The sequence below is a fragment of the Erpetoichthys calabaricus genome, chromosome 6 (assembly GCF_900747795.2).
Source record: "Erpetoichthys calabaricus chromosome 6, fErpCal1.3, whole genome shotgun sequence".
NCBI classification, from domain to species: domain Eukaryota; kingdom Metazoa; phylum Chordata; class Cladistia; order Polypteriformes; family Polypteridae; genus Erpetoichthys; species Erpetoichthys calabaricus.
In genome coordinates, this window is record NC_041399.2 from 190,120,876 (window position 1) to 190,143,532 (window position 22,657).

Sequence of the window (22,657 nt, forward strand, 5' to 3'; positions counted from 1 at the left end):
GAAAACAACTGTTTAAGATCTGTGTGATAGTAAAACACCTGGAACAGCTGAGACCACTAAAGCAGCACACCCCATTGTGACAGAAGATTGGAGTTCCTTAGGTTGATACACAAGCCATCATTGGCCAGTAAGGTGGGAGAGGTTAGTACATGAGATAATACCGGTAAACTTTTTGGCAATTACTGTATATATCTGGAACTTTTTGACTGCTGCCCTTTCTGTGGCTTAAGATAAACAGTTTTTGGTTTTTCATTATTGTGAAAGGCTCCATTTTTTTTAGCGTGATAGAGAGAATGATTGAATGAACTGTGGGTCCCATATAAAGGGATGGTGTTTTGTGTTTAGGGTGAAAACAACCAAATAAACCAAGAAAAATAGGAATTTAATTAATCAAATTTTTTTTTGAGTAGCAAAGTTAGCAATCTGAAAAACCTGCAAAAATAAAATCACTGGGGGTAGGATCCAAGATGCAATTCTATTTTTAGCAGGTTATGTCAAAATATTAAAATATTTGTGGATTTTATTTTTAAAAAGTCTACTACAGTCTTACAAAGTTGCAGTATGGTGTGTAAATAATGTAATTACAACTTATGTTGTGATTTTAGAGATTAGTTTTATTTGTAATTAGGATGAGTAGGGTGGAGAAAATGGGAGGAGTTTAGCTTTAAATAGGAGGGGTGGGGTTTATGATTCTGAGTGGAAAACTATAATTATCTAGCAGGAGACTAGTAGTGAGAAGTCAAACAAAATAACACCTTTTATTGGCTAACTAAAAAGATTACAATATGCAAGCTTTCGAGGCAACTCAGGCCCCTTCTTCAGGCTACATCCCTTCTTCAGGCTACATCTTGCCTGAAGAAGGGGCCTGAGTTGCCTCGAAAGCTTGCATATTGTAATCTTTTTAGTTAGCCAATAAAAGGTGTCATTTTGCTTGACTTCTAACTACATTCATAATGGCTAACATGGAACAACACCCTAGTACTAGCAGGAGACTGATACAGAACTGGATGATCATATCTGCCGATTTGTCTATAATGTTAGCATGTAATTGGAAATGTTTCACTATTTTTTTTTATTATTAGTCACTTCCCTGTCTATCTATATAGTACCCCTAACATTTTATCAATCTATGATTAGTCACTTCTCTGTGTAGTACCTTAAATATTTATCTATCTATACATTGTATTTAATATTTATCAATCTATTAGTTATTTCTCTAACAATCTACACAGTACCTTTCATGTCAGTCTATCTGTTCATCTGTCTGTCTATTATTAGGCATATCTTCCCTGTCCATCTATCTATATAGTGCCTTTCATATTTTTACCTGTGTTTTTGTGGTACAACTCTGTTATAGTTTTTTGGCACAAAACACCAACATTATCCATCCATCCATTATCCAACCTGCTGAATCCGAACACAGGGTCACGGGGGTCTGCTGGAGCCAATCCAAGCCAACACAGGGCACAAGGCAGGAACCAATCCTGGGCGGGGTGCCAACCCACCGCAGAAGACCAACATTATTTTCATGGAAAACTGTTTTTTATTTTTAAGATTTTCCCCTGTAGTCTGCCTTTTATTTTCTATTTTAAAAATATATTAACCATTGTTTGAAGTGATCCAGAAAAAAATAAAAAAACAATGACAAGAGGTACATATTAATAGAAAAAACCTTCAGTACTGTCAACTGTTTCAATGATTGAAGAATAAAATACAGTCAAGAAAATGATCTGTTTTAATAACTCTATCATAACATGACAGTAAAATGTCACAAGGCAAGGAAGAATAATTTAAATATATTCCAAGCTGCATTCAGTGGTGCTGATTAAAAGAAAACAACATTATCCGATGTCTATCACTTTTTGATAATTAACATTCAAAGAATAATAAAAATGCAGCTCCTCGGTCAACAACTGATGAAAAAATTACTTTCCTTAGGTGATACAGATGTAATGATAATTTTAAAGTAGCTATTTATTGTTATCAGAGCTGAGATGTTATTTTATGGTAATGTATTCTGTTTGGCAGAATTGAGCTGACGTTTACAATATGTGCAATATATGTGTGCTAAGGACACAATGTATGTTATATGTGCAGTGTAGAGGAAAATCTTTTCTTAAAGTTTGTACTGTTTTGCGCATATGTGATATGAGTAAAGAGATGTTCACACTCTCACAGATTTGTGTAAGAAGATAATAGCACTCAAATAGATGCAGACAGGTTAAAAAATAAAGTTGCCTGAGTGTTCTGGAAGTGCAGTGGATCCCCCCACATTCATTGGTCAAAAGTCCTGCCTTCAGTTAAAAAGAGTGAACCCTTGTTGAAGGGGCTTCCAGTTTGTAGACTATTTCCATTTTCTGCAGTTTTTTATTTAACAGTATTTTAGTAGGAAATACATGTGTTTTGCTAGTTTTAAGCATACGATCAACATTTGGTTTTTTACATGTACATTTTTGTTAATGTTTGCTGTTGTCCAGTGTTGGTCACTATTGGGTCCCATTCTGTTTGAGACTTTTTTATGAGAAAAACATGAAATTAAAAATTTCTTGGCCTTCACTATAAACTACACGGGGTAAGTAACTTGTATAAAAAAATAATTTGAGTGTTCCATTAAGCCGTAGTTTGATTTCAGAAGAGCAGGCATTTCACATAGAGTTTGAATGTCCACATCGTTTTTGAATGCTTCCTCCATTAGTCATCTGGTTTTCTTCTGGCTGTCAAAAAGCATTTTATTAGGTTAAAATTTCTGAAATTGCTTTACTGTGTGTCTGCTTGTAATTGTGGCTTGTAATGTACTGGAATAGGGCCTTACCTTGCATTTGTGGCTGATGCCAGACTGTTATGTCAATGATGAATAGGCATGCTGTATGTATACTGTAGATTTTATTATTGTTTTGTTAGTTTTTTTTGTAGACATGGTTGTAATATAGTTTTCATTTTCCATTTCAGAAAACAGTGTAGTCTTTATATATTTTTCATTCATTTATCCATCCTTGTTCCAAACCCACTTATCCAGGGCACAGTCATGGGGCTGTATATTCAGTAGAATGCAATTAGTGTTAAAATGATATATGTACATTTTTGATGGAGATGTCATTTTTGTTTATCTTTGTACTGTATTAAAGGAATTCTCTGTGTATTTTTTTTTTTTAATCACAGTTCAGTTCTCTATCCTTTACCGGTATATTCGTGAACTACCCAGTATTTTAAAGTTGTATTATTGGCAAGTCTTCATTTCTTTGCCTTTATTTAATCGGACTTTCTAAGAGTCTATTAGGAAATAGGTAAAATTCTGCCACTGTGGACAATATAATAGGTGAACCATAATATTATGCAAATTTCTATCTTGTGTATGAAACCCTGCGGTGGGCTGGTGCCCTGCCTGTGGTTTGTTTCCTGCCTTGCGCCCTTTGTTGGCTGGGATCGGCTCCAGTAGACCCCCGTGACCCTGTAGTTAGGATATAGCGGGTTGGATAATCGATGGATGGATGTATGAAACCACTGCTTATTCTTTATTAGGCTCTAGTTATTCATGAAAAAAACAATTTTTAATTTAATCAAAGTTAAAACAAGAAGCTGAACAATAATAGAACTGTTTGCCAAATTTCAGTTTAATTTTTTAATTGATGTAATAACTGAATAATAAACAAATTGGTAGGTCTTGTATGTTCAGCTCAGTTTGAATGTGGTAGCTGAGTTATCACTTTCAGTATAAGGGAAGATTGATAATTTTCATAAATATAATAAGGACATATATAATAAGTTTAACTTTACAATTTTAGAAGTTGATGTTTCATTAGGATATGATGTAAGAAGTTGACTGTAAATGTATGAACTTTGGAGGATGTGGTTAGGGATAGACCTAAACGTCAGCAGGATCGTCTCAGGATAGGTTTAAACTTTGGCTGGTGAAGGTCAGAATAACAGTTGGACCATCAAGAAGGTGACCCCTTTTAATAAGTAAACAAAAGGAAAGCAAAAATGAGTGCATGTTGGCACAACTTAAAGGTCAGCAACAATAGCCCATACAGAGTTTTCCACACAGAAAAGGGTTAACCAGTGATCACACTGGAGTTCTGTTCTTGTGAAGGCTATGGCTCCCCTTTTGGGGCCATCCAGTTTTATAGAGCACAAACCCGTAAGGATGAGGTCTGCTGTGGGCATCGCGGGGGGTGTTAGGTGCCCTCAGTGGGCATCTTCTTGGGGCTGTGGGTGGAAGAGAAAAAACAGTTACTGTTCTCGTCCCAGAGTGGTACTGCTTATCTTAGCTGAGCCAGGAAGATGGACTTCAGGTGCACATGCATCACAGATGCATGATCATTTCCATTTGTGCCATAGTTAGAGTAGAGGTGGGTTAGGTTACATGGTCAAATTTGTACAATGAAGTACAGACAACATTTGACAATTTTAGAGTATAAATGTCAATGCCTTAGCTGCTGCACCACTATAGTGGTGTACTGGCAAGAAAAAAAATCTTTTTGGAATTGCATGTTCTTCCTGTGTTGGTATTAGCAAATTTCCATTTCTTCTGTACTCCATTCATTATTGCTGATTACTTAATATTCTACAATAGTTTCTGTATGTAAATAGCACCTTGAAATGAATACAATTTTAAGTTTCTTTACAAGTGCAGCAAAACATTTGTAGGGTTTTATATATTTTATTTTGAGAACAAACAGGTGAAATGCTTTGCTCAGAATCACACATAAAGTCAGAGGCAGGGATTAAATGGTTACCTTGTGGTTTAAAGTCAAAAGATTTGGCAACTAGGCCACATTTCCTGGTACATACCTAGAAAGAAAATGAACATTCACATAATGATAGTCTGCAGCACATATTCTCACCACATTCAACCAATAAACGATTAAAAGTAATACATTTCACAAGAATGGGAAATTTACTTCATCACAGCTTGACAGATTTCCTAATTGCCTTTAAAAACCAGAATTCAGCAACCCCATGTGGGTACTTTGAACTGACTTATCATGCTACATGTCCAATTTATTATTGATATTAGTCTTCTTTTGAAGTCTGCTTTCTCTTTTCAACATTCACACAAACCAAGTACAATATTAACTTCAATTCATATTCAAACGTGATTATATTTATAATATCAAGTAGCAATTCTTGACCTTTACTGGATACAATTGTTAAGTTTTGTTTTTTATCGTATGATTTACTCTCAGGGCTATATGTAAATATATTTAAAGTGCTCTGCTTCAGTTTCTGTAGCTATGCTAAGGTATATTTGATTTATTGTAACACTTGAAAGCGCAAAATGATGTGGCTTTTAATTTATGAATCCCCTTGTAAAAACTTAAACAAACACGCTACTTGACTTGACTTAAGTTGTTTAGAGTCATGTGCTAATGGGTACTGGAATCAGTGTCTGGAGCCAATGGATGACAATGCTTGATGAACAGTCCCTCGAGTACCCAACAATACAGGATATGACTCTACATAGCTTATGCTGTCTCCAACAGTGCATAAGACTAATATTCAACAACAATTTTGCTTTGTGCATCTCTTTTGTTTTGTGTATCACTTAATAATTACTTGATCTTTTACTTACTAGTTACATTTATACATTTCAGGTGACTGCTACACATTTAGAATGTATAATCAAAAGAGAGAAGGAACAGTGCCTCGAGAAGATTAGACGGGAGAAAGCCACAAATGACTTCAGTTTAGGTAAGATTTAACATGTTAATAAATATCAATTTCTTACCTGAGTAAATAAATATAAATTGGCACAAAAACTATTGTCCTTGTTATTGATATGAGTATCAGTTTTCCAAGAAGTGTCCATATTGTTTGGCAGTTAAGTTTAAAGGAATGGCAATGTGGTAGAAATTTTGCATGTTTTCCACTAATGTACTGGACTGAGCTAAAATGACTGCTCAGTTCCTCTGAAATAGATTTATGTCCCAAAGTGTTCTCATATTTAAGTAGATCACTGGCAAAATATATATTCTATATTTCTGGTAAAATATATTGTTTCTGAGCAATTTTGCACATGGAGCTACAAAGGTGATGAATGCTTTTTCATCAACTGTTTTTAAAGCCTGTTTTGTTTGGTTTAACATTGTGCATTAAGTCTTCTGTATTACAGACAAAAATATCCAAATATTATTTATTGACCCATCCATTTATAGAACCCATCTACATGTTCATTTTCTAAATATACTTAATTCAGTTCCAGTTTGAGTGGAACTGAAACCTATCCTATGCAACTTTTAATGCAATGCAGGAAAACAATCCAAGTCAAAAGAATTGTTCGAAATATCTTGCAATAAATGAATGCAGGGCAGGTGCTGCCATCTATTGGCAACAAAAATAATTTTTTGTGAATTCTCTATGTAATAAACTTAATAAGTTATAGCGTAATGAAAATTGAATAATTGCATAATTAGATCTGGACCACCCTGTAGAAGCATCACTTGCAAGGCAGGAATGAATTCCGGACAAGGTGCCATTTGCTCAGCGAAGCAAACTTCTTTACACACTCACATTCATACCATGCCAATTCACCTTTGAAGTTAACATTCACCTCTTTGGAATATGAGAGGAAAACTGAGAAGTGGAGCATTCCCTGCAGACACCAGTAAATACAGAAACTGCGATAAGGCAATGAGTGGACTTGAATTTGATTCTTTTCTCCTAAAGCTGAAAAGCAATATTTTTAATGCATGTGCTAACACTCTGCTTTAATCAATTTCAAATTAAAAATCGGAGAAAAATGTACAGTGATCCCCTGCCTATCGTGGAAGTTACATTCCAGACCCATCAGCGATAGGTGAAAATTCACAATATAGAAAGACCATATAAATAAACATGATTTTATAGTTTAAGCCTTAAAATACCCCTCCCACATGCTTTAAAAACTTGTAAACTTATTAAAACACACTTTGCACACACATATGATATTTGAATGTCGGGCTAAGGATATGAGTAACATAATAATAATAATAATAATAATAATGATAATAATAATGTAGTGTACTGTCGGTTCATTCAAGCTGTAATGGCAAGCAACGTCCGCGTAATGCTTTCCTTCCCGAAGCATATCCAGGAGTTTTACCTTCTCGTGAATGGTCACGGTCTTCCTCTGGTGCTTAGGCTCACTACTACCAGAAATCTTAGAAGATGCAGGATGCTTGAGAGCCATCGTAGGGCTTAAAACAAAACGAAAATTTCACAAAAAGTTTGCTCACAACAATCTGACTGCAAGCAAGGTACGTGATACGCAGAGAACTGAGATGCATCAGGGACCTACCCTCGCTGTTCTTGTGAGATTACACCATGTTAGCAGCAACCAATCAGAGCCCAAGAGAATGAAAATCCCGCTCCGATTGGTTGAGTTTCCTCTTTCAACCAATAATGGACGTTATAAGAAATCATCTGGGTATTGTAACGCGAAACTCTTTATCTACCGTAGTGTACAATGTACGTATATTTAATGAGTTACTGTATTGCTTAAATATTAGATATGCTCCACAGAAAAATCCGCGATATAGCAGGGGCGCAATAGCTGAATACAATACAATTTATTTTTGTATAGCCCAAAATCACACAAGAAGTGCCGCAATGGGCTTTAACAGGCCCTGCCTCTTGACAGCCCCCCAGCCTTGACTCTCTAAGAAGACAAGAAAAAACTCCCAAAAAAAACTCTTGTAGGGAAAAAATGGAAGAAACCTTGGGAAAGGCAGTTCAAAGAGAGACACCTTTCCAGGTAGGTTGGGCATGCAGTGGGTGTCAAAAAGAAGGGGGTCAATACAATACAATACAATACACAGAACAGAACAAATCCTCAATACAGTATAAAAATAAAAATTTTAAAAGTACAGAGCAGAATTTAACAGTAGATGATATCACATAATATAATTTGGATTTGTTTAGAGTCCTGGAGACCTCATCCATCAAGCTGCCTCCCCCATTTGGCCATTCCATGGCTGAAACAGTGCTGGGCCAGCCAATCTGATGAAAGGACCCCTCTTTCCCATGATTCCTGCGATCCTCCATCAGGGATGACTTTATCTTAGGCAGGCAAAACAACTTGGCAGGTGGGCCGTGGCACTAAGTGCCACATTTGAATACCGAGAAGAGAAACAGAATAGGTGAGGGTTAGTATCCAATTATAATTATCATGTTACTTATATTTTAGTGCTAATAACTAACAACAGAGATGCAGTCTGTACAGTTAATCAGCAGCTCTAGTCAGGATATGCTAAACTGAAGTAGTGAGTCTTCAGCCGGGCTTTAAAAGCTGAGACCGAGGGGGCGTCTCTTATAGTAGCAGGCAGACCATTCCACAGTTTAGGGGCCCTGTAACTAAAAGCTCGACCTCCCACTGTTATTTTATTAATCCTTGAAATCATAAGCAGAACGGCATCTTGAGATCTTGAAGTGCGCTCAGGTTTGTAAGTCATGATAAGTTCATACAAGTAAGCCGGACCTTGGCCATTTAATGCTTTATATGTTAAAAGGAGGATTTTGAAATCTGCCCTAAACTTAATCGGGAGCCAGTGTAAGGATTTAAGAACTGGAGTTATGTGTTTGAATTTTCTTGTTCTTGTAATAATTCTTGCAGCCGCATTTTGGATTAACTGGAGGCTGTATAGAGAACAATTTGAACATCCAGTGAACACCGCATTGCAGTAGTCAATCCTACTAGAAATAAATGCATGAATTAATTTCTCAGAATCCTGTTTATTTAGAAAGCGCCTTAATTTCCTAACATTTTTAAAATGGAAGAAACATGATTTGAGCCGCGATATGGCGGGGGATCACTGAATTGGTCTGTTGTGTGGTGATTTTTGTATCTTTTAGCTTGTTTGTAATTTATAATTTTCTTCTTTCTGTTCTTAAATATTTAATTGTATTTAATAGAGGAGGAATGCCACCCAATCCCCATAACTGGATTACAAGCCTCAGGTGCTTTAATCAGACTCATGACAGCACACGGAGAGTCTTTAAGATTCCTTCTGCCTCTGCAGCTTTACAGTGGCATTAGTTCATTCTTTGCTATGCCCTGTGCTGTTATGACATGCAGAGTGATGACAATTACTGTGGGTATAAACTAGCCAGGAGATCACTGAGAAGTGAAAAGTTCTGGTCCAAAAGATAAGGAAAGATCAGAAAACCAGACTAGCCATAACAAGAACATGTGACCAGAACTAACAGGCAAACAAAAATTGGAAGTCAGAATAGAGTTGTAACCAAAACACAAAATTCTAACACTAGAGCATACTTGGAAATACAACTAACTACTATTTTGAAAATCTGAACGCTTTTACATCCACCAAGGGATAACATTAAGTGTGAATGGAGCCAAATTTATACAATTATATCTTCCATTATCATGTCATCAATGTGAGAATCACAGTCACATGACCTTCAAAATAACATTGCATATAAATCTGAGACATTAATGAAAATAAAATTTTAAATTGCAAACCATAATATGAAAATAATAACAGAAGTGAAATCCTCATGATCAAAAATGCCAAAATGCACAAATTACACATCCAAATAAAATTAAAATTTGCGTGTTTAGGTTCATTTACCTGTCTATTGTTCATTTTGTTTTGACTCCTTTGGGTTTTGAATTTTGTAATAAGGTTTTGGTCTTCGGATATTTTTAGACGTTTTCTTCTTTTCCTTAATGTTTTTGCTTATTGCTTTTTGTTTTGGATTTATTTTCAGTAAAGAGCATAATTTTCTTATTTGGATATATTCGTGTTATTTTCTTGTAATAATGTTTTTTTTTTTCTTTTATTATCAATTCTCATTATTGCCAGCATTTTTCAACAATTTCCTTGAACACGTGGCAAATCACTATAAAAATAAATGGTGTAAAAGTGTTTACAAGGCATTGCATTATTTAGCCTCTTAGCCTGTCTAAACATAGCATACAATTATATTTAAGTTTACCACAACAGGCTTAGTGGTACTAAATTGTCTGGATAATTGCCGAAGAGCCTGGATGCTTTTCTTAATTGACAGTGTACGCATCAGCTCTGGATAACAAGCTGAGTGCCAGAGAGTGGTGATTTTAAATGTTATTATTCAATGTTATCATCTCTGCTTTTTAAAAATCTTATTGATGTAATCTTCTTTTAGAATTATAACAGTGATTTTGTTTATTCTGTTTATGTATCATTTCTTGGTTTGTGTCTATGCAGTGATGCCTTACTGGAGGTTTTTTTATCCTTCAATAAAGTTTTCTTAAGTCAACATTTACAAAACACACATTTGTTTTCTGTACCTGGGCAAACATGGGAACTTCAGCTAGTAATGATATAAAATGGAATAAGTGGCAATTTGCAAATAATATGGACAAGGCAAACAAATGTTAGCTGAATGAAGTCTTTACAAAGAGAACAGTCTGTACAGCAACTCATTTTTTGTTTTGCTTAAAGTAGGTCTTATTTATTGAAAGTCTCTGATACATCAGATCAAATTGAATTCAAAATACTATATATTTTGTTTTAATGAAAACATAGATTGCTGATTCCAATGTGAAAATGAAAGCTTTAAGTTGAGAAACAGCTGCAAGTAATTTATTTGGAAAATAAATGTTAAGAAGTGTGGGATATTCATGCAGAGGATCACATGTACTAATGCAGTCTGCCTTTTTGTGAGCAATTACAAGACATCTGGTGATCTGGAGTCTGGCCTTTTAATGCGTGGGTTGCCATGGTACAGTAGGCTGAAATTGAGAACATGCTGCAAGCTGGTGTTGCTTTAAGTATGATTGTGACATGGTTTTACATTTATTTCCACTTTTTTTTAGATATTGCTGATAAAGTAGCAGGTGGTTAATGAAAGGCTACAGTGTATTTTAGTAGACTTATAAGGATATGATTTTACAGTTTGTTGCCAAGGTCTAGTATGCCTTGATCCATCACACTCTTACCTGTTGACTGACTGCCATTACGTCTGACTCTTCTCCTTCACCTTGTGGGTGGTGAGCTGGCTCCACACAGCTTTTTTGGACCTAATCTAAAACGGGTTCACGGATTTCCTGCATTGCTGGGCAAACTATATACGATATTATGAAGAGGTTATGAATACAATAGGAACTTGAAATAAAATTGCTACTTCTAGAGCTCAAGAAGAGGTGAGGTGATTTGGTTATGGAATTAGAATGCCTCCTAAGTGGAAAAGGCAACACCCATTGGGTTCCAGAAAATAACAGACTGTGGATGGGGTGCTGGTCCATTGCAGGACCCTCACACAAGCTCACACATCCATAGTTACACTACCAAGGGAAGGCGACCATTCAGAATGATCATTAAATCTAATGTACATGTGCTTGGGATGTGAGAGGAAAATCGAAGTCCCTAGTAAAAAAAAATACATATATAGATGGTGACTTGATGTGGAATTTTAAATCCAACCACTGGATCTGTGAGCCAGCAGCACTAGTTATGGTCCCACACTACTACCCATAAGAATATCATAATGATCAATAAACTACTATATGTATGCATGCATGGCATAATGCTCCGGTGCATTCAGAGAGATTTGAATGTTATGGAAAATGTTCTGCATTCCTGTTTTTGGAATTGTTTTTACTGTTGTGGTAATACAGAATACATGTTTGTTTAGTGTATGCATAATGGCTTATTTGGCCATTAAGTATCTGCTTCCATTCATTTCTAGCTAAGTTGTGTGAATTTTTGCGTTTCTTGCATTTTCTTTACTAACACAGTTACGAATAATGATGTGTGAAACTGAATTTACAGTGAACCTCAGTGTTTCACTGTGCAAAATAAATTGTGTTTTCACTTCTAGCAAAATGTGTGCTGTTCACACAAGAAAGGCATAAACAGAATTAATATTACCGGTGCAGATTATATGTTTTATGTAGCTGCTGAAAAGAACACCGGTAAACATAGAGGAGCAGTATTCATTGACCACCCAGACACACACACACACACACACAAATAATACCCCACAAAAATTTCCAGAGAGTTTTCTGTTTCACAATTTCAAAATTGCCTTCAAACTGAATTTTAGTGTTAGTTTTGTGAAACTGCATGCAAACTGAAGGATTATTTAACTTGACCTTTACAACTTCAAGCATCAGGAGAAGCATGTTTGGTATTGCAGAAATTTTGGAAAGCCCGTAATCCAGCAGTAAGCTTCTGCCCATGTGTGAGAGTTGGTTTTGGTTCTGGAGATCTGTTTTGCTGTTTGTAACTATCAGATAGGTAAAAGAGGGAAATGTATAGGTTTAAATGACCTCGTTGAAGAAAAATTTGACAATGTAAAATAATCATTAATTCAGGTCACCAAGAATGCTTTTATTTTTTAAGGTAGACAAGTTTGAAAAATCGTTATTGCTTTTTAAATGGTGATGACAATTCAAAGCTTTTTTTTGCAAATGGCCTAAAAAAGTCCGCTACTCCCCATGTAATGCCATAATCCAAAGAAGAGGTGGCATTTCCTGGTAAAGCATAAGGAAGGAGTCTTAAGTTAGTTCTCCACCTGGATGCTGGGGAAAATGTAAAGATGTTAATCTTGTTAGAAATACAAAAAAGGGCTGCATAGAGCAGTTAGTGTGGAGACTAAGATTGGTAGCAGAGCATAGGTGTGATCGGTGAGGGTAAGGCCAGGGCCGTCTTAATGCATGGGCACACTGGGCAGACGCCTGGGGGGCCCATGCTAATCTATGTATATTGTGACTTGCTGAGTGGTTGTGTACTAGGGGCCCCAGTGCACTGCTTTGCCCAGAGGCCTATAATGCTGTTAAGAAGGCCCCGGGGTAAGGCATGAAGAGATTGAATCAGTTCAACATGTTTGTGGTTTTCAGAGCATCTCCTGTGACAAAGACTGTAGGAGCAGGAAAGATCATAGCAGGGCCAGCAAGCTAAGAAAACAGAAAAAGGCAAAAGATAGTAAGTCACATGATTTACTCAGTATAAAGTATATAATAGCAATAAATGACACAAATTATTTGAACAACAAATCCTACTGCCTCTCTCAGGTCTTCTTATTACATGGATAGTACCTTGACTAATTAGTAGAGTGGATGACCCATCTTCCTGCACAGTAGCACACCAAATGCTCATTTTCATTTTGCCTTCTATATTTTTCACCATGATCTTCTGGCCTCACTTCTTCCTATCTACCAAATACTTGTCTTACTTCAGCTGGTAAGTTCAATGAGTGAGTACTTAGAAGAAGTTTTTAAGCAATAGACAGGAATTTGTTCAGCACAGATGAGATGTTGAATATTGGGATGTGGTGCAGTAGAGGTGTTAAACGCTGCATGCCTTATTGTCTAAAACTGCAGATGTACCAGTCACTTGGCTGCCTTGTTTCACTGAACTTACGCTGGAAACAGCATTTTAGGCGCAGGTCTCAGCTTTAAGTCTGTACCTCCATGTCTGCTCTAATAATGCTTCTATAATCTTACCTGCCCTTTCTCTGTGCAGTCTTGCTACTTGTCCCTGCCTCACACAACCCACCATAGGTCAGTGGCAACTTGATCTGCTGTACTTCCATAGCTCCAATAGCCTGAAGCTCCACTGGTGGCTGTGCACCCAGGCCACTGGACCTTAGCAGATGGAGAAGTGGTGGTGGAACTGCAGAGGTAGAAGTCTTTTGGCTGTCCTCCTTCCTATAATGATATTGCAAATGGCATTCCAGATCCTGGATCTTAGCTTCAGGACCATATAACAATTCCTTAGAGGAGCTCAGCAAGTTAATTCAGATCTCTGCAGCATTCAGTGCTTTGTTAAGTCATACTGTAGGCCTTCATCCCATCCCACTACTGACAATGTAGTTCTTATAAAACAAAGTACTTATATTGATTGCTTACTCTGTACATTGATCTTTGATCCTTAAATGGGCCACTCTAGTTGGAATTCATATGCAACTTTCTGCAGTAATGATGGTGACTTATCTCCAGGCTGATGCAACTTGTCAGTTCCATTACAATACAAGATGGTAAAGTAAACAGTAAATACAATAATAATAAAATACATTACATGACATAAATACAAAAGAAAAAAGTAACATAACATGAAATACAGTGGTGCCTCGTACTTTGAACGATCCTAACTTCGAATGTTTCAGAATTCAAACGTTAAATTCGTGAGAAATATGATCTGGAGTTTAAATGATGCTTCTACATTTCAACGGTGCATGCAGTGAAAAAAATGCAGCAATAGATGGTGCTTACGCAGCAAGTGTATATGTCATCTGTTGTGTAGGTCTAAGTGTTATTACACTAACTGGTAACTCAAAAGCTGTATCCTGAATGAGTAAATAAAGCCAGGTCTCCATAATTAGCAGAATGCAACTGTCCTTAACAAACTTATTCGCTGCAACCTGTAGCTTCTGGTAGCAGGGTTCTAGGAATGGATTAATTCACTTTCCATTATTTCTTTTTTTATTCTTTTATTGAATTTATTAAAAGCATGTAACGTTCCACACAATCAAGTCAAACTTAACAAAACTAAATTCAATTCAACCCTCACCCATTCTCCACTTTAGGCCCATCTGGGAGTCCACCAAACACAGTTATTAATGGATTAGGGTTGATTGTGACACCAAGGCTGTCTGATAGGCATTTAAAATTTTTTGTCCAGAATGATGTTAGTTTGGTGCATGCCCAAAACATGTGACTCAGTGAGGCTGGAGCTCGATTGCAATGTTCACAGGTTGGATCTTGCCCTGAAAACATTTTGTACAATTTTAAATGAAATAGATGTGCTTGATAAAAGATCTTAAGTTGAGTAATTGAATACTTTGCACAAAATGGAGCTAGAGCGAATTCTGTGCATGCCTGCCTTCCACTCCTATTCTGAAATGTTGAGTGAGAGACCCTTTTCCCACTGTACTCAGGGATCTTTAAAAGGAAGGGACTTTAAAATGCTTTGATATAGTACAGAAATGCTTTCTGAGTCTTCAAGATCGATATTTATTCTGGAGTAGAAATAGGTGGGAGGTGATGAAAACTGGGCAAATTTCATTTAGCAAAGTTTCTAATTTGGAGATAGTGGAAAAATTGTTTTGATGAGAAACTAAATTTGGAGTGTACTTGTAGGATGCGACGACATTATTTATGTACAAGTCTCTAAATGATTTAATCCCATGTTTTCCAAATATTAAAGACTGTGTAAGTCTGAGAGGGAGGAAAAAGGTGGTTATCATGTAGTGTGACGATGCAGGTACTACTCCATGCTCCCATCTTCTTTCTGGGAGTTTTTGAACCCTACAACCGTCGGTAATGTCACCGATGAGCTAGGCAGGGAGTCACAACAAAGCGGGGGATGGTGCAAAAAGTATAAAGTGCTTTTATTTAAAACCAACAAAACAAAACAGTGTTCAAATAAATAATGCAGTGCTTTAAATAGAAGTCATTAAATAAATAATCCATAAAAACAAGTGAAAGGGTGGAGGTTAAAATCCATTAGAAAAAAAATCCTTTAAAAACAACGAGGTTAAAACAATGGCTGGAAGCTGTCCCTTTAAACAAATCAGCCCGGTGCCTTTCTGCTACAGGTGACTCCCCTACTTCTCCCATCTAGGCTATATGCACCAGGGGAGCCACTCTACCTGCAGCTGACCTTCTCTCTGCCTTCTCCTGCTGGTCCGTTTGCCTCACTGATCCCTGGCTCTGGTAGGCTTCACCAAACCGCGACTTGGGCTCCCCAGCGACCACGCTGGGGCTTTCAAGTCACAAGTGCTGACTCTCTCTGCCTTCTCGGCTTTATGCAGCAAGCCATCCTCCTTCTGGTCACTCCCGCTCCTCAAAATACTCAGCGGGAGTGACCAGTACCAATTGCTCCCGGGGTGCCAGCCAAACAATCAGGCTTAGCTTTCTGTAAGCCTGTGCGTGCGTGCGTGCGTGCGTGCGTGCTTGCTTGCTTGCGTGCGTGCGTGCGTGCGTGCGTGCGTGCGTGCTTGCTTGCTTGCTTGCTTGCTTGCTTGCTTGCTCTCCTGCAGCGGCTTTCTTCTTGCTACTGCTACTGCTACCCTCCCAGCCAACTCACGCTTCTATTTATTACGGGGATGTGGATCAGATGTGGCAATTACCAGCTCCCGGCACCAATTACGGATGCGGAAGACTCCTCACCTGTGCACTTAAGTGAGGACCATCCGCATCACCCGGGAACTGCTCCTGCCAAACATATCACACCCCCTCGCTAAGCTGGGAGTGCGGCGATTATTTATTTAAAAAGTGGCCCTGTTGACTTGAGCTGTGGATAAATAAAATATTCTCTAACTTGGTGCTTTGAAGTTAATTAACTAAGTGCTTCCTACATTGGCTCCATATTCTGAGTGAATGAAGGACAATTGGGTTGTTAGTAAATTGACAATACCTTGTATTTAATGGTAGACAAAGCAAGAAACATAAAGAAGTACTGCAGGATTAAATTTTTATTGTGGATCAAGCTAGTGTGTGTTCATTTATTTGTGCCAATGTCTAGTTTTTTATAGCTTGTATATTTGTCACCCAGTAATAAAATTGAAAATTAGGTACAGCCATGCCTCCTTCTGATTTAGGTCGCTCGATGTGTGGATATTTAGAAGTCCAAAAAAATGAGGTTATGATTGAATCTTATTTCTTAAAAAATTATTTTTTAATGTATATGGGAATGTTTTGAAATAGAAACAGAAGCTTAGGGAGGATATTTATCTTGATAGTGTTAATTCTCCCTGGTAAAGTAAAATGGAGGGCAGACCATGCATGCACGTCTTGTTTAAGTTTTTCTAAGTGGCAGCAAATTCTTGTTTAAAAAGAGCTTTATATTTACTTGTGATGTTTACCCCTAGGTATTTAAACTGATCTGCAATTAGAAAAGGGAAACTATCCAATCCAATGTTGTTTGCTGGAGAATTCACCGGAAAAAGCACATTTTTTTCAAATTAATTTAGAGTCTAGATACCTTTTGAAATTCTGCTAGTGCAGTTAGGGATGCAGGGACAGAATGTTGTGGGTATGATATATACAGTTCCAAGTCATCTGCATATAGTGATATTTTCAAGTCCATTTCTGAAAATCCCTTTTATCTCTAATGCATTTCGAAAGTGAACAGCTAATGGCTCAATGGCGATTGCAAATTACAGTGGTGACAAGGGGCATCCTTGTCTAGTACCATGTCCTAGTCTGAAGTAGTCTGAAACAATGTTTTTAATACAAACTGAAGCTTCTGGACTGGTATACAGTAGTTTGATCCATGCACATATTTTTGTGCCAAACCCAAAATTGTTCAAAGTGGTGAATAAATAGTCCCATTCAAGCATATCAGATGCTTTTTCTGCATCCAAAGATAATAAGATGCCTGGAGTGTTAGACTTTATGGATGAATACATTACATAAAATAGGTGTTGAATATTGGAAGCTATGTGTCTACCTTTAATAAATCAGGTTTGGTGATGTGATATTAAGGAAGGGAAAACTTTGTCAGTCCTTCTAGCTAGAACCTTGGAGAAGTTTCAGAAGTATTCAGAAGTGAGATTGGTCTATATGATGCACATTGTAATAAATCCTTATTTTTCTTAGGAAAATAGAATTTTATTGTCTCTGGCTTCTATAAATGTTGCTAATAAAATGGAAGCTAACTAAATTGAATATTTTTTATAAAATTCAGCAGGGTAGCCATCAGGACCTGGTGCTTTCCCTCTCTAAAGTGAGTTTATAGCGTCTAGTAAATCTGATAGTGTCAGAGTTTTATCCAATTCCTCCGCTCTGAGAGTATCTAGTTGTGGTATCTGAGATGTTTGAAAAAACACATTAGATTGTGTCTTCTTTAAACTAAATAGAATACAAGGACGTATACTAGTCTCTAAATGTGTGCATTATATTTTTATGGTCAATGATTTTATCTCTGTCTATGTTGGTGAGCTAAGATCTTATTAGCCTTTTCTCCGTGTTCATAGTAATGATGTCGCTGTTTAAAAATGAGTTGTTCCATTTCTTTTGTTGTCAAGAGGTTAAACTCTGATTGCAGAGCCAGTGTTTTCCTAAAAAGTACATCATTTAGAGACCTGGCGTGTTCTTGGTTCTGGTTATTTCACTGATTAACTCTGAGGTCTTCTTGGTTTTGGATTTATTTTTGTGGGAGAGATATGAGATAATCTGTACTGTTAAAAATGCCTTCAGAGTTTCCCCAGAGGATTTCTGCAGAAACCTCTGAGGATGCATTTGTCTCTAAAAAAAGAATCAATTTGCTTAGATATAAATTCTGTGCAGTTCTTGTCACCTAATAATAGGGGGCTAAGATGCCAGCTGCAAGATGAGTATGTGGGGCATAGTGATTTGAGCTCCGTGATCAGAGGGGCATGGTCGGAGATAACAATAGCATCATACTTGCAAGATTTGATTGCGGGCAAAAAATCGTTATCTATAAAGATATAATTAATTCTTGAGTAGCAATGATTTATTGGTGAGACGAAGTAATATGCTGTTAAGTATGGACATAGAAATCTCCCTGGGTCTTATAAGTTATCAATTAAAAACAGTATGATTATTTTTGCAGTATTAGATGTTAACTTTCCATTATTTCTAAAGGGGAAAAATAATTCAACTTCAAACAATTCAGAGTTCAAATGGCATCCTGAAATTAATTAGGTTTGAAATATGCGGCACCACTGTACTATATTTAATTAATAACAACAGGATTAAATGAACAACAAATAGAATTGAGCCAAGGCAACAAGCATAGCTATACTATAACCTCAAGATTTCATGTGTTGTGAATTCTGATGTGCTTTTCTGCTCACCAAAGGTGCAGAGTGTTTTTTTGAGTTACTGTAACCTTTCAACAAAACATTTCTGTCTGTGGAACTCCCTCTCACTGGATGTTTTGTTTTTCACACCATTCTCAGTAAACTCTTTAGACTGTTGTGTGTGAAAATCCCAGGAGATCAGCAGTTACAGAAATAATCAAATCAGCCCATCTGGCAACAACAATCATGTCATGGTCAAAATCACTGCAATTAAGATTTTCCCCATTCTAATGTTCATATTAACTAAGACTCCTGACCTGTATCTACATGATTTTAACAATTGTGCTGCTAACACATGACTCGTTAATTAGATAGTTCCATGGATAAGAAGGTGTACAGCTGTTCCCAATAATTTGCACAATGATTGTGTACATATATATATATATATATATATATATATATATATGAGGGACATTCAAAAACTTTCCACATTTTTTTAAACTCTATTTATTAAGGATTTCAAAAACAAATTACATCACTTTTCTACATAGTCACCTTCCTTTATGATACAATATTCCTAGCGTCATACCAACTTTTTAATGCCCAATTACTACTCCTCCTACCTTAACCGTTTCCAACGAAAAAAGGAAAGTGAGGAAACTTTTTGAACATCCCTCGTATATTACAATGTTTATTCCATCATAGATGACATAGGCCTTTTCATTTCTTTGACATGAACAAAATCCCATATTAATATCAGAAATATATAAGATATTTTTATGTATTGAAGTTTAATGGTATGCACTAATAAAGACAGTCAAGCTGTTGTCCTTTAGTGATTTTCTGACGAGAATCTTTGTGAATGTTTCATTATCATTCACTTTCTTCCAGATTATGGGCATCCATGTACTGTATGCCATGTCTGCTGTTGTGGTAGCAGGTGCAGTTCTTTCTAAGTTCACATACAGACTGTTTACCTGTTGTGTATTCTATACGTCTAATGCTACTTTTAAGGTTTGTTCATACTGTAGACCAACTCTGCTGCCTTATTTTTGTTTCTTCATTATGCTGGGCATAAACCATATATACACTGCAGGTTGCAGTTGTTTTACAGTAGTGACAGCAGAATGAAATCCTTTTATTGAATGAAACAAGCTACAAAATTAACTTTTAGGTCTTTTTCAACTTTTTCAGTCTAAATGTAATGCTTCTCTGTTTATATTTGTCCCTTTGATACCAAAAGGAATTCACCTTCAACTAATGCAGTGGCTTACTGATAATATAAATCGACGACCGTGAATCAAACGCCTCCCCACATCACCTATTACCTCGACATGACATTTTACAAGCATTCATTATGTTCCACTATGAAATTTTAGATCTCACTTCCAGTGACAAATTACCAGTTTGACAGAAGTTCTTTTTCAACTTGCAGCTCTAAATCAGAACTGTGACGCAATAAAGGCTGCCAATTTTAACAGTCCATCTGTGAGATAATAATAAGTGTTTGCTTTTATAAATGCAAAATAGCACCATTTTTGCTTTTATGTCATTTAAAAATTAAATGAAATAATGGACATTGAAGATTTGCATAGAAGAAGAGAACAAAGATGCAATATACCCAGCTATGATAGGTCACAAAGAGCAAAGTGCCTTTTGTAATTTGTGTATATATATCTCTTGATTTTCTGAACTATACCAGGATTACACTCAATGTAAACAATGTTTTCAATTTTCTATCTCCTGAGGCGTAGCTCTAAAAATAGATTTTATTGTAATTATACAGTCTTTCACTGGAATTTTGTGAAATGCACATAGGACCTCATTACAGCTATTATTGATCCACTAGCAGGTGGACACTGCTACAAGTGTTTCAGTACAGCATGTGTTATGTTTCATTTTTTTACAGCCTTAGAAAATGCATTTTCATTATTCAGTAAATAAGAAGGCAAAAAAGTGTTAAAGTTCCACTCAATCCTCCTTAAAAGGGTTTTATATTCACTGTAGTACTTGTGAATGATTATATCAGACTCTCTGTGATTTTATTTTCATAGGCATTGTATTTCAACAAAATTGTTGTTGTTATTCCAGGCAAGGGCCATTACTGAATAAACCAATGTTAATGATATTTCAAAAACTGACAAACACAAACTCGGAATTCTTCTGATTGCTTGGTTCAAAACACCAGCTTTCATTCTTTGCTTAATGTCCCATGTTCATTTTACTTCCAGGTGAGTGCTCATTGGTTCTCAAGTCTTGCAGACACTGCTATTATTTAAGACGAAATCAAACGTGTTTGAGTTTATCATGGTGAGTCACAAAGTACTATGATTGAGTTGCTAGAGATTATGTTTGCCAAAAGAAAGAAGGGCAGATTAGAAATAATGGAAATGAGCAGGAGGATGAAATAATTGAAAAATAGTAAAAGAATCAATGCTGAGAGTCTGGCCTTTCTTTCATCCAACCTAAAAGAAAACTTTAAACCAAAAATTAAAGCCAGAAATGGAGTCTGTAACAATATTAATGAACAGTAACAACCTTTCCTGTGATTTATCCTCAAACTTGGAGGAACAGAAAGTGCACGGTGCTGACCTTTTATTCAATTGCTGTGATAACATCAATACTGCTTACCTCAAAATGTCATAAAAAAACAAACAAACAAAAAAGAAAGAAAACAAAAAACAATGCTCAAAATGGTGCTGTCTAGAAAAGAAGATGATCATGAAGAAATACACAAAAAATATAAACCATTAAAAATGATTAATCCAAAAATTGAATTGTGCGACCCCCTCAAAACCTACATTCACATAAATAATGTAATAACCAGAGTTGAAAGAGGTGAGTAATTAATTTTAAACAGACCTAAATCATGACAGGAATATCATACTACATGATATATTTGCAACATCTATCAGTGACTCCCTAAGACAGTGTAAATGAAGGCTAAAACTGAAAATATCTGGAAAAGTTTTTCTCTATGTTATTAAAACTAGTGCCATAATTTTATTATGAGCTATTTACTTTACTTTAAAATTTTTTCTCTATCAAAATCCATTTTTTGAAGCAATAGTATCTGTAGGAACATGGGTTTTTATTGCTCTGGAACATTGCATTATAATGTTTCTATAGCACAGTGATCATTTATTTTATAGTGAAGGAATGTTAGTTTGTTTTGTATATTGTGATTGTCGTTAACATGATGTTGATAACGATTGTAGTTTCAGATGTTGCCACATCTTATGTCAATGTTTTAAATTCTGGTGTGATGATTCTTTCAGCATTTGTGATTTGAATATAAATAAGATCAAACTCTGTGCAAATTTAATTCCTGGTTATTTGGTTTTCTGTCTTTCTGTTTTCCCTTTGACTGTGATTTCTGGTTAGCAGTATGGCTTTTGTACAGTTATTTTGTCTTTTAGTTTCTCAGCTTGTTTCTGGTTTTGTTTATGTTTCTTCTCCTGGTCCTTTTTCAGCCTTTGTGTAATTTGTAGTTTGTAGTGATGGCTGAGAAAAGTTTTTCACGTTTTCATTGGAGAATGGACATAGCAATATTTCTGATTGAATGGGAGCCAATGGTGACCAGGTGAAAATAGGAAACAAAATAAAAACAATCATGACAAAAATGTCACATTACTCATTTTGGGTAATCCAAATGTCAAGTCATCCAGTCATAGGTTCAGAAAGTGCAAAGCACATGTATTTTTTTGCTAAAATATTGTTAAATAAACAATTAAATAATGAAATTGTCCATAAACTAGAAGACTCCTCATACAGGATTGTGCTTTTGAATTGAAGACTTGTCTCTCCTCTCCATTCATTGGGCCAGAGTCCATCCATCCATCCATTTTCCAACCCGCTGAATCCGAACACAGGGTCACGGGGGTCTGCTGGAGCTAATCCCAGCCAACACAGGGCACAAGGCAGGGAACCAATCCTGGGCAGGGTGCCAACCCACCGCAGGACACAC

At 36.3% G+C, this 22,657-nt stretch overlaps 1 protein-coding gene across 2 annotated transcripts in view; it reads left to right on the forward strand.

Moving 5' to 3' along the window:
- Positions 1–22,657, forward strand: part of LOC114653720 (pituitary adenylate cyclase-activating polypeptide type I receptor-like) — a 231,841-nt gene that overhangs the window by 103,845 nt on the left and 105,339 nt on the right. For both annotated transcript variants that reach the window (XM_028804188.2, XM_051929381.1), the window contains exon 3: positions 5,595–5,691. In XM_028804188.2, coding sequence (XP_028660021.1) covers positions 5,595–5,691 — 97 coding nt within the window. The remainder of the gene's footprint in view (positions 1–5,594; positions 5,692–22,657) is intronic.